Source organism: Cydia pomonella, chromosome 7 (assembly GCF_033807575.1).
Source record: "Cydia pomonella isolate Wapato2018A chromosome 7, ilCydPomo1, whole genome shotgun sequence".
NCBI lineage: Eukaryota > Metazoa > Arthropoda > Insecta > Lepidoptera > Tortricidae > Cydia > Cydia pomonella.
The window spans coordinates 17,867,389-17,879,561 of NC_084709.1; the positions used below are offsets into that span (position 1 = coordinate 17,867,389).

Sequence of the window (12,173 nt, forward strand, 5' to 3'; positions counted from 1 at the left end):
TCCTGGCGTAATAAAAATAATTGTACCTTAGCGTTAAAAAAGGTTAGGCGCTAATTCAAAGAAATCTTCCTAAGAAAAATCATTTTTAAGACATGATTTTCTGAGTTATTTGAACTTAACAGATTAAACATTAAAGGTACTAAATCCTGGCGTAATAAAAATAATTGTACCTTTGCGTTTTTTCTTAAAAATTAAATCGATAACTTGAAAAATTATAACGCCTGCAAAATTGTAATAGCAAGCAAAATATAAAATGAGTAAAACTTGGAAAGCACAAATAAAATGACTCATATTATAATTGAATATGAAGGTACAAAAATTTGGCTTTTATAGAATTTATCAATAACCACGGGAACATAGCGTAATAAAGTACACCCGCCATTCTGACTGTCAGGATGGCGGGTGACCTGTTTTTTGATCATAACTTTACGTACCGTGAGGTACAATTTTTTTTAAACGAGGTACTAAATAGTACAAATTAGGTACAAAAATATGGTATGCTTTTCATTTGATTTTATTTAGGTACACCCGCGATTCTGACTATCACAAAAACTGAGTTGCGAGACTTTGTTTTTTTTTTACAAGTTATGTTTTTGATGGCATTAGTTATTACCGTACTTACCACCAGATAGAGCAAATGTGACAGCATCTGAATACCCCTCGCTTAGATTAATTGGTTCAATAATTAACGAACTATTTTCAATAGAACCAAGATAGCTTGCTCGTTCGAAACCAAGAATTGTTGCATCCGTGTAGTCTGAAATAATACAGAACACACAATTATAATTTTTAATAAAAAATATACTTCATGAAACGGAAATACATACATTGTAATGTATGATCACATTCTTACCATCAATTAACGATATCACCACGGTTGATATTGCAATGATGCTATTAGGTTTTTGTGCAGTAACACTAAATATCAATTGATGGTTGTTGACTAAAACCGCGGAGGGAATGCTGTTATACAAAGTGAGTGTCGCAGCATTCCCTTCGATTTGCAGAGCAAACCATTGTGCGTGATCTGAAAACAAAAAGAGTCATTGAATATAAATATTTAACTCATTAACTTGTAACACATTTGATCACAAAGTAAGTATATTAAAAACAATTCCATACCTCCTTCCAGGGTGAATTGGATGTTTTGGTCATAGCCAACGTCTAATGAAATGGTGGCACCGAACGCAAGGCCGCTGGTTTCGCTGTACTCTCCTACATAGTAGGCAGAACTGAAGGCCAGTTCTTCTAAAACTGCAGCCCGCTGGGCTTCAATCACTATGGTCGTCGTACCGGGTACAGATTGCAACGCTGATGCTCGCAAATTCAGCAATATTATTCCGTTGGTGGGTAACGCCTGTTCTGGGATAGTACTTTGTAGAACAATGTTTATTGTGGCATCTTGCTGCTGGAGATTGAAGTACGAGGCCAAATCTGAAAATAATTAACATTGAGAAATGTCTTCGAGTACAACATAATAGAGTTATTTAATGCATGCTATCAGCGTACTTACCACCAGATAGAGAAAATGTAACAGCATCCGTGTACCCCTCGTTAAGAACAATTTGTTCTATAATTAAAACATTATTTTCTATGGAACCAAAATAGCTTGCTTGCTCGAACCCGAGTATTGTTGCATCAGTGTAATCTGAAATAGCGAAAAAATAAAGTTTGTGAAAAGGATACAAAATGATGAGAGTGTACTCGATCAATACACATGTTTTACCATCTTATACACGTTTAAGTTTTTTTTATATATATCTGCCACATATAATTTACTTTTCTTAGTTGGTTAAAGAATGTATTTGTAAACTTTTGTTGTATTATTTATTCTATTTGCCATGTCTTTTCAATACATTACATGACTGCAATAATTTTTATGTTCATTTGATGAAGTGGAGCGTTTATTTTAAGATATAAAGGAACAAACAGATGCTTCAATTACTCTTCATGCTCACCATCTACTAAAAAAATCACTATTGTTGTAGACACAATTTTGCTGTTGGGTTTTTGTGCGGTGACAGTGACACTAAATGCGAGTTGATGATTGCTGACTGCTGACTAAGATCAATTTTAAATATTCTTGAAATAGAAGGTAAGGTGTCCTCCCTCTTTATTAATGAAAATGTTCATTTGCAATTGAGTGTTTTATATAATAATTGCTGGTCCTGACGGTATACCTCCCATCATAATTTAAAGTTGCTCCTCTAGCTTAACATTGCCTATAACTTTACTTTTTGAGAAGTCTATCAGGGAGGGGTGTGTACCTTCACTTTGGAAACAGGCATTAGTTACACCAGTACCAAAAGGTGAAGTTAGCTCGGACATAGAGAAATATCGCCCTATATCGAAATTGTGTCAGTTTGGCAAAATTTTCGAGAAGATTGTTAGTGATCAGCTTTCCACTGCGATGCGGCGTCATATCATTCCAAACCAACATGGTTTTCTTAGTGGTCGTAGTGTCGAATCGAATCTTCTATCTTATACAGAAGCCATATTAACTGCGCTAGATAACAACTGTCAAGTAGACGCTGTGTATACCGATTTTGCAAAGGCTTTCGACAAGGTCTGTCATGAGCGCTTACTTATAAAGCTGTGGCATTTTGGTATACACGGGGATCTTTATCGCTGGATAAAATCCTATGTAGAAAACCGTTCGCAGGCCGTAGCTGTAAAGGGGCATATTTCTTATTATAGGTCTATCAGTTCTGGTGTACCGCAGGGTTCCCATTTGGGGCCTTTGTTATTTGTCCTGTATATAAATGATATCACTGAATGTATTAAGAATTCAAACATGCTTTTATACGCCGACGACACGAAAATTTTCAGAGTCATACGAAATCCAGAAGATTGTACTTTACTACAATACGATTTACATAATTTCCAGACTTTTTGTAACACAAATAATCTTTTCTTAAACCCAGAAAAATGTTTTGTCATTAGCTTTAGTAAAAAAAGGACAACTATTAATTTCAAGTATGATCTTTGTAATAAAGAGTTAACTCGTGTGAACCAGATCCGTGACCTCGGCGTAATCATGGACTGAAAGCTTACCTTTGTACCCCACATTGATAATATCTTAAATAAATCTTTTAAGCAGTTGGGATTCATATTGCGCGTAGGTAAAGATTTCAGGAGACCTTCGACGTATAAGATATTATTTAATAGTTATGTCCGTAGTCGATTAGAATTTGCTAGTTCAGTGTGGAACCCGCTATATAAAATTCATAGCGACAGAATAGAGAGAGTGCAAAAGAAGTTTGTAAGAGCAATTGAATATCGCACTGGAAATAAATACATAGATTACACTACCGCTAGGAAAATACATAATATTTTACCCTTGAGCTTGCGTCGCGAACGCACTGATGTTATAATTCTCTATAAAGTCATTAACAACATCATCGACGCACCTGAGTTATTAAAATCTGTTTCATTTAGAGTACCCCGTCGTTGTGAGCGAGCATGTAGAAAGAAGAACCTCTTTTATATTCCTCGTAGTCAAACCGCATATGCGAGAAACGGTTTCACTAGAAGAGCATGCAGGATGTATGATGATAAGTTTCAAAATGTAGATATTTTCCGTGAAAAGTTCGGTAGTTTCAAACAACTTACATTGAAATGTATTAATGGACTTTGGTAGTTAACTTTAATTTAATTGCAATTATTGTTTGTTATTAGTGTTATTGCAATGTACTTCATCTTTGTATTTGGTTTTGTTAGGATGTACGAGCATTATTTGTAACTACGATTTGGCAACTTAGAATTTCAGGTTTATTTTAGTAATTTTATGTAATTAGGTTATATGGTATTCATACTATATTTAAGGAAACTGTAGGTCTATAAGTCTATTACCCTATATTGTAACAATTTATCAATATAATAGACTGTTTGTTTCTAAATAAAGAAAATAAAAATAAAAAATAATAATGCTTACCATCTACTAGCGAAATCACAATTGTCGCTGTAGCAATATTGCTCTTGGGTTTCTGTGCAATAACCCGAAACCAAAAAAAAAATCAGTATTGTTGTAGACACAATTTTGCTGTTGGGTTTTTGTGCGGTGACAGTGACACTAAATACGAGTTGGTGATTGCTGAATGCTGACTAAGATCAATTTTAAATATTCTTGAAATAGAAGGGAAGGTTTCCTCCCTTTTTCTTAATACAAATGTCCATTTGCAATTGACTGTTTTATATAATAATGCTTACCATCTACTAGCGAAACCACAATTGTCGCTGTAGCAATATTGCTGTTGGGTTTCTGTGCAGTAACCCGAAACACGAGTTGGTGATTGTTGACTAAAATTGCAGGTGGAATGGCGCCAGTCATAACAAGCGCGGCAGCGTTGCCTTGAACTTCTAACGAGAACCATTGGGCGTGTTCTGAAAATAAGATTTAATAGATAATACTTGGCATTAATTACTTGCTCAGTACTTGGTTACTAATATTTAATGTCTTTTTGTATTGCATACCTCCTTCCAAGGAGAATTGGACGTTTTGATCGTAGCCTACATCTAGTGCGATAATAGAGTCAAACGCGAGGCCGCTGGTCTCACTGTACTCTCCGATATAGTAAGTAGCACTAAAGGTAAGTTCCTCGACATCGGCAGTTGGCTGGGCTTCGATTACCACAGTTGTCGTGGCGGCTATAGCTTGAGGTGCTGACGCTCTCAACTCGAGTAATAAAATCCCGTTGGTAGGTATCGTCTCTTCTGGAATGGTACTCTGTAGAACGATGTTAACTGTGAACCCTTGGTGTTGTAGATTGAAATATGATGCCAGATCTAGAAACAAAAAATAATCTTACTTTATTTAACGTCTTATATGGAACGTGGCTTCGTGCAGTAAGTGTTGAATTCTAAATAATTACCTATTATGTTAGTAGATATTAGAGCTCAATATCTACTAACGTGGATCCGCGTTCCGGGATTAAAAGGTTAAATATGAGTTCAAATTTATGTATATTATCGTCTACCGATGTACTTACCACCAGAAAGCGTAAACGTAACGGCGTCCGTGTACCCCTCGATAAGGACAATAGGTTCTATAGTTAATACATCATTTTCAATAGAACCAAGATAGTTCGCTCGCTCGAAACCAAGAATAATTGCCTCAGTGTAATCTGAAATAAATAAAGAAGAATAATCAAAATATAGAGGTTTAAGAAATACATACTAGGTAATATGTATGTGTTGAAAATATATTCATTATGTTTCTGAATATCTTCATAAGCAAATATTGTTTAGACACTCATTAGTGCTACGTCTTTCTCTTACCGTCTGTCAATGAAATGATTATGGTTGCTGTTGCAATATTGCTATTGGCTTTCTGTGCAGTAAGATTACATATGTATGGATTGAAAAAATACGTGTATTAATCACATTTATGATGCGATGTATCTTCATAAGCAAATATTTTTTAGATACTCATTAGTGCTTCATCTCCTTCTTACCGTATATTAATGAAATGATTATGGTTGCTGTTGCAATATTGCCACTGGCTTTCTGTGCATTAACAATAAATACTAGCTGATGGTTGTTGACTAAGATCGCCGGCGGAATGGCACCGGACATAGTGAGCGTGACAGTATTGTCTTGGACTTCCAGCGCAAACCACTGTGAATGTTCTGAAAAGAAAATAAAGTTTTCGTTGATTTCGTTTTAGGTTTGCCCTAATAATAAGTTTAAAGTATACAAATCGCGTACCGCCTTCCAATGCGAACTGTACGTTTTCATCGTAGCCTACGTCTAGCGCGATGATAGAGTCAAACGCAAGGCCGCTACTCTCACTGTACTCTCCAATATAGTAAGCAGCACTAAAGGCAAGTTCTACGATATCGGCTGCTTGCTGGGCCTCGATTACCACAGTTGTCGTGGCGGCTATGGCTTGTGGTGCTGACGCTCTTAACTCAAGTAACAATATCCCGTTGGCAGGTATCGTCTCTTCTGGAATGGCACTCTGTAGAACGATGTTAACTGTGGACTCTTGCTGTTGTAGATTGAAATATGAGGCCAAATCTAGAAACGAAAAACATATTTTATGATATCTAAACACGAGTCAAAATTGATTTACACATTTTACCGATGTACTTACCACCAGAAAGCGTAAACGTAACGGCGTCTGTATACCCCTCGTTAAGGATAATTGGTTCTATAGTTAATGCATCATTTTCAATTGAACCAAAATAGTTTGCTCGTTCGAAACCGAGAATAATTGCGTCAGTGTAATCTGAAAAAAAAGAAGAAAAATATAAAGGCGTAATAAATACGTAGGTAATATGTATGGATTCATATGCAAATATCTTTTAAATTCTCATAAGTGCTTCATCTCCTTCTTACCGTCTATTAATGAAATGATTATGGTTGCTGTTGCAATATTGCTACTGGATTTCTGTGCAGTAACAATAAATACTAGCTGATGGTTGTTGACTAAGATCGCCGGCGGAATGGCACCGGACATAGTGAGCGTGACAGCATTGTCTTGAACTTCCAGCGCAAACCACTGTGAATGTTCTGAAAAGAGAATTAAGTTTTAGTTGATTTTGTTTTAGGTTTGCCCTAATAATAATTTTAAAGTATACAAATCACGTACCGCCTTCCAATGCGAACTGCACGTTTTGATCGTAGCCTACGTCTAGCGCGATGATAGAGTCAAACGCGAGGCCGCTGTTCTCACTGTACTCTCCAATATAGTAAGCTTCACTAAAGGCAAGTTGCTCGAGATTGGCAGCTTTCTGGGCCTCTATTACTACAGTCGTCGTAGCGGTTATAGCTTGTGGTGCTGACGCTCTCAACTCAAGTAACAAAATTCCGTTCACAGGTATTGTCTCTTCTGGAATGGCACCCTGTAGAACGATGTTAACTGTGGACCCTTGCTGTTGTAGATTGAAATATGAGGCCAGATCTAGAAACGGAAAAGATTTCTTATAATTTTTAAACTCAAGTCAAAATTGATTTACACATTTTACCGGTGTACTTACCACCAGAAAGCGTAAACGTAACGGCGTCCGTGTACCCCTCGCTAAGGACAATTGGTTCTATAGTTAATACATCATTTTCAATAGAACCAAGATAGTTTGCTCGTTCGAAGCCGAGAATAATTGCGTCAGTGTAATCTGAAATAAATAAAGAAGAAAAATATAAAGGCTTAAGAAATACATAGGTAATAAAATATGTATGTATGGAAAATATGTTATTCATGTTTATGATGCGATGTAACTTCATAAGCAAATATTTTTTAGATTCTCATTAGGTCATCTCCTTCTTACCGTCTATTAATGAAATAATTATGGTTGCTGTTGCAATATTGCTATTGGCTTTCTGTGCAGTAACAATAAATATTAGCTGATGGTTGTTGACTAAGATCGCCGGCGGAATGGCACCGGACATAGTGAGCGTGACAGCATTGCCTTGAACTTCCAGCGCAAACCACTGTGAGTGTTCTGAAGAAAGAATTAAGTTTTAGTTGATTTTGTTTCAGGTTTGCCCTAATAATAATTTTAAAGTAAGTATACAAATCACGTACCGCCTTCCAATGCGAACTGCACATTTTGATCGTAGCCTATGTCTAGCGCGATGACAGAGTCAAACGCGAGGCCGCTGGTCTCACTGTACTCTCCAATATAGTAAGCATCACTAAAGGCAAGTTGTTCGAGATCGGCAGCTTTCTGGGCCTCTATTACTACAGTCGTCGTAGCGGTTATAGCTTGTGGTGCTGACGCTCTCAACTCAAGTAACAAAATTCCGTTCGCAGGTATCGTCTCTTCTGGAATGGCACTCTGTAGAACGATGTTAATTGTAGACCCTTGGTGTTGTAGATTGAAATATGAGGCCAGATCTAGAAACGGAAAAGATTTCTTATTATTTTTAAACTCAAGTCAAAAATGATTTACACATTTTACCGGTGTACTTACCACCAGAAAGCGTAAACGTAACGGCGTCCGTGTACCCCTCGTTAAGGACAATTGGTTCCATAGTTAATGCATCATTTTCAATAGAACCAAGATAGTGTGCTCGCTCGAAGCCAAGAACAATTGCATCAGTGTAATCTGAAATAAATAATGAGAAAATATATAAAAGGCGTCTTGAAAATATAAAATCACATATATATCTTCATAAGAGAATATTTTTAGATATTCATCATTATTTTATCTGCTACTTACCGTCTACTAATGAAATAATTATGGTTGCCGTTGCAATATTACTATTGGGTTTCTGTGCAGTAACAATAAATGCGAGATGATGGTTGTTCACTAAGATCGCCGACGGAATGGCACCGGACATAGTGAGCGTGACAGCATTGCCTTGAACTTCCAGGGCAAACCACTGTGAGTGTTCTGAAAACGGACTAAAGTTATAGCCAATTTCATTACGCGCTTGCATCGTTACAAACTAATTTTAATTATTTTGCTTGTATTGTTACAAACTATGAGAACCAGGTACCTCCTTCCAATATGAATTGAACGTTTTGATCATAGCCCACGTCTAGCGAGATAATGGAGTCAAACGTGAAGCCACTAGTTTCGCTATACTCTCCAACATAATACGCAGCACTAAAAGCTAGTTCCTCCACATAAAAGGTTCTCTGCGTGTCAATAACAACCGTAGTCGTGGCGGTAATGGCAAGTGGTGCTGAAGCTCGTAAATCAAGTAATACTATGCCGTTAGCAGGTAACGTTTGCTCTGGAAGGGCGCTCTGTAGTATGATGTTAATTGTAGACCCTTGCTGTTGTAGATTAAAGTATGAGGCCAGATCTAGAAACGATAAATACTTCGAAACTGTATTCAGTACTTATATTAAAAGTTACACTATTATCCACTTGTTATCAATGAACTTACCACCAGAAAGTGTAAAACTGACGGCTTCCGTGTACCCTTCGTTTAAGACAATTGGTTCTATACTTAATGCATCATTTGCAATAGACCCGAGATAGCTTGTTTGTTCAAAGCTAAGAATGGTCACGACGGTAGATTCTATAATGAACAAAAAAACAAAACTTAAATATTTTATTTGGTCAGTTACGTAATTACAGTTAGGTTCCATAGGTGCTTACCATCAATTAATGATATCACTATGGTTGCTGTGGCAATGTTACTTCTGGGCTTCAGTGCTGTTACACTAAATACCAGTTGATGATTGTCGGCTAAGATCGCAGGCGGAATAGCGCTAGTCATAATGAGGGTGACAGCGTTCCCCTGCACTTGCAGAGCGAACCATTGAGCGTTTTCTGTAAAGAATGTTCAAAGTAACAGTAGTGTGTAATTAAATCACCACTACCCAGATTTGTATGCTAAACTTTATACCTCCTTCCAAGCTGAACTGCACGTCTTGGTCGTAACCCACGTCTAGTGAGATTGTATCGAAAATTAGGCCTTCTGTTTCGATGTATTGTCCAATGTAGTATGCAGCACTGAAACTGAGATCTTCTCCATCGGCTACCTCAAAAACGATAGTAGTAGTTGCGGAAACAGCTTGAACTGCAGTAGCTTGTAATTCAAGAACGATAATACCATTTGCTGGTAATTCTGAAGTGGGGATAGTGCTTTGTAGTACTATGTTTACTGAAGAACCTTGTTGGTTTATTGTGAAATAGTTGGATAGATCTGGAAAAGGCATTTGTGTTTAATTCGCAATCAGATACCGCAATGTATTCAAATCAATACAAAATCAAATATTGTATATTTTTCTAAGGCCTATAACTACACCTTACAATAATACATTTAACTTACAAACACCAATAATAATTATAAAAACAAAAAATGCATTTTGGCGACCCAGTTTTCTGCAGTTATTGTTTACCTCCTTGTAATGTGAAATAAACTTCTGAGCTGTATCCTTGCGTAAGGATTATAGGTTGCAGCGTTGATGTATCACTTTCTATTGTTCCAAGGTAACTACTTCTTTCGAATCCAAGAACAGTTAGTTCAGATAATTCTAGACAAAAAAAATATGGTTATACCTAAAATTGCACTAAACGATAAAGCGTATATTATGTATTCGGTATTTTTGAAACAATAGATATAACTATAAAATATAGTCTTACCTCCTTCTAAAGATACTACTATCGTAGCTAGTGCTGTACTGCCACCAGAGTTGACTGCATTGATGGCAAATATTACTGGCTGGTTGTCAATAAATAGTTCGATTGGCAAAGGAGCAGCTAAACTTATTGTCACCACGCTTTCCGAATGCTGAACGATAAACCAAGCACTGTTTTCTGAAAGGTTTTATAGAATAATGAATAACATTGTTTGAAACTGCGGTGACGCTACGGTGACTGCTTACCATTAGGCGGGCCGTATGCTTGTTTGGCACCAAATTTGTATAAAAAAACTAATGTGCTACTGTTAAACAAAACCTTTAATTAACTTTTTGTACAGATTTATTTTTAGTTTTGGTTTAATTGCATAAATCAACAAAAAAATACCAACCTCCTTGTACAGTTAAGACTATCTCACTATCATATCCAGTAACGATCCGCAGCTGTATATCTGCCATAACACCAGTTGTTGCAGAATAAGAGCCAAGATAGTAAGCTTCATCAAAAGATAGGGCCTCAATTACTTCATTACTTTTAACCAGTTCTACAATAACTGTGGTATGGGCCCTTCCAGTGTCTCCATTTGCTTCAAGAGTATATACCAACATAGTACGTGCTTCAATTATTTCATTTGGAACGTTAGATATTAGCTGCAATGTGTATGTGCCGTCCTGTCCGACCAACTGGAAATATTCCACATAGTCTAAAAGAAACTAGATATTGCACTCCCGAACTAATAAAAGAGTATAGTTTTAAATAATTTAGTCAAACTTTACCTCCACTTAACGTGAGATAGACATCCGAACCGTAACCTTCTACGATACTGATTGCTTCCATGGTCAAAACATTGTCTTCCAGTGATCCCGTGTAGTGATTACGAGAAAAGCTAATAGTTCTAGCTGTGGAGGAATCTAAGAATATTGTATAGAATAATAAAATGCAAGGTTCCATTGCAACAGGTTACGCTTCCGCTGAAGCATAGGTATCGCGTTAATTATTATGTTTGACCGTAGCTTGGGTAGCAAAAAAGCAACGGTAAAAACATAATAACGTTTTAAACAATCGTGCAAATTGTCATCAATATAAAATGAATTTGAAGTAGAATTTTTTTTCTTATTTTATGAATTTTATGATATATTCTTTCCATGGATTAACTTGTAATATAATAATTAATAACTCATTTATCTACTAAAAAAAATAACTACTTCTTACAATGTCGATTTGTGATTTTCGTTCTACTTCTTATGTTATTGTTATTCCTACTTACCTAGCTGGTACCTTATTTGCTTAGGACAGAATAATTCAGATAAAGTTCTTACCCGTATTATGAATGACAATAGCCGCTTGGCCTGAAACACTTCCAGCTTTGCTAGCCACAACAGAAAAAACAAAATGGCTAATGTTTTCTATCCCTTCTAATTCTCCTTGACTGATAGACAGCGATAAACTATTCTGCCCAGTTTGCGTAAGGATAAACCTCTCAGACCCATCTATAATAACATAAAATAACAGTGTATCGTGTATCTTACACATAATAACGAAGTCTTGTCAATAAATTTAGATACCGGCAATGACCCACTCACCTCCGCTGAGAGTAAATGTAACAGATTCATCAAATCCCTGGATCAATCGCATCGTATGCTCAAAGAGTAATTCGCCTTGCTCTGAGATTTCACCAGTATAGTAAGCTTGATCGAAAACAGGTGTTACGATAATGGGTTCTTTGACTATACTTAGAACGAGAGCTGTGTAACCGCTTACAGCATCTGTTTTTGAAGCAATTATATCAAGTACTATGAACTCATTGTTGGTTATTACTTCTGAAGGCAGTTCATTTACAAGCTCAATATGAACGGTGTTTGAATCAAGGGTTACAGTGAAATAAGTTGCGTAAGCTGTAAAAAAATATTTGTTATGCAACTAAGTGTTAAAAGAAGGTGTTGTTATTTTATTTCAATGGGACTTAAATTTCGGTACTTAACTACAGAACATGATTATGATTTAAAAAGCTGGTAACTATGAAAGAATTTTAATTTTTTCTAAAAGGCTACGCACACAAAAAGCACCATTAGCATAATGGTTTTGAATTATAAATAATTTTATATTGTTATCTAAAGTAGGTACTTAGTTATG

General features: G+C 36.3%; 1 protein-coding gene across 2 annotated transcripts in view; it reads right to left on the reverse strand.

Annotated features, from left to right (window-relative positions):
• The window catches only part of LOC133520038 (uncharacterized), a 54,738-nt gene that overhangs the window by 16,929 nt on the left and 25,636 nt on the right, over positions 1-12,173 (reverse strand). For both annotated transcript variants that reach the window (XM_061854298.1, XM_061854299.1), the window contains 27 exons: positions 11,624-11,935; positions 11,360-11,530; positions 10,817-10,951; positions 10,432-10,743; positions 10,044-10,217; positions 9,800-9,934; positions 9,304-9,603; positions 9,054-9,227; positions 8,839-8,973; positions 8,443-8,754; positions 8,163-8,336; positions 7,914-8,048; positions 7,526-7,837; positions 7,269-7,442; positions 6,981-7,115; positions 6,593-6,904; positions 6,340-6,513; positions 6,095-6,229; positions 5,707-6,018; positions 5,454-5,627; positions 4,989-5,123; positions 4,474-4,785; positions 4,210-4,383; positions 1,514-1,648; positions 1,123-1,434; positions 854-1,027; positions 623-757 (listed from right to left, as the gene is read on the reverse strand). In XM_061854298.1, coding sequence (XP_061710282.1) covers positions 623-757; positions 854-1,027; positions 1,123-1,434; positions 1,514-1,648; positions 4,210-4,383; positions 4,474-4,785; positions 4,989-5,123; positions 5,454-5,627; positions 5,707-6,018; positions 6,095-6,229; positions 6,340-6,513; positions 6,593-6,904; positions 6,981-7,115; positions 7,269-7,442; positions 7,526-7,837; positions 7,914-8,048; positions 8,163-8,336; positions 8,443-8,754; positions 8,839-8,973; positions 9,054-9,227; positions 9,304-9,603; positions 9,800-9,934; positions 10,044-10,217; positions 10,432-10,743; positions 10,817-10,951; positions 11,360-11,530; positions 11,624-11,935 — 5,574 coding nt within the window. The remainder of the gene's footprint in view (positions 1-622; positions 758-853; positions 1,028-1,122; positions 1,435-1,513; positions 1,649-4,209; positions 4,384-4,473; positions 4,786-4,988; positions 5,124-5,453; positions 5,628-5,706; positions 6,019-6,094; positions 6,230-6,339; positions 6,514-6,592; positions 6,905-6,980; positions 7,116-7,268; positions 7,443-7,525; positions 7,838-7,913; positions 8,049-8,162; positions 8,337-8,442; positions 8,755-8,838; positions 8,974-9,053; positions 9,228-9,303; positions 9,604-9,799; positions 9,935-10,043; positions 10,218-10,431; positions 10,744-10,816; positions 10,952-11,359; positions 11,531-11,623; positions 11,936-12,173) is intronic.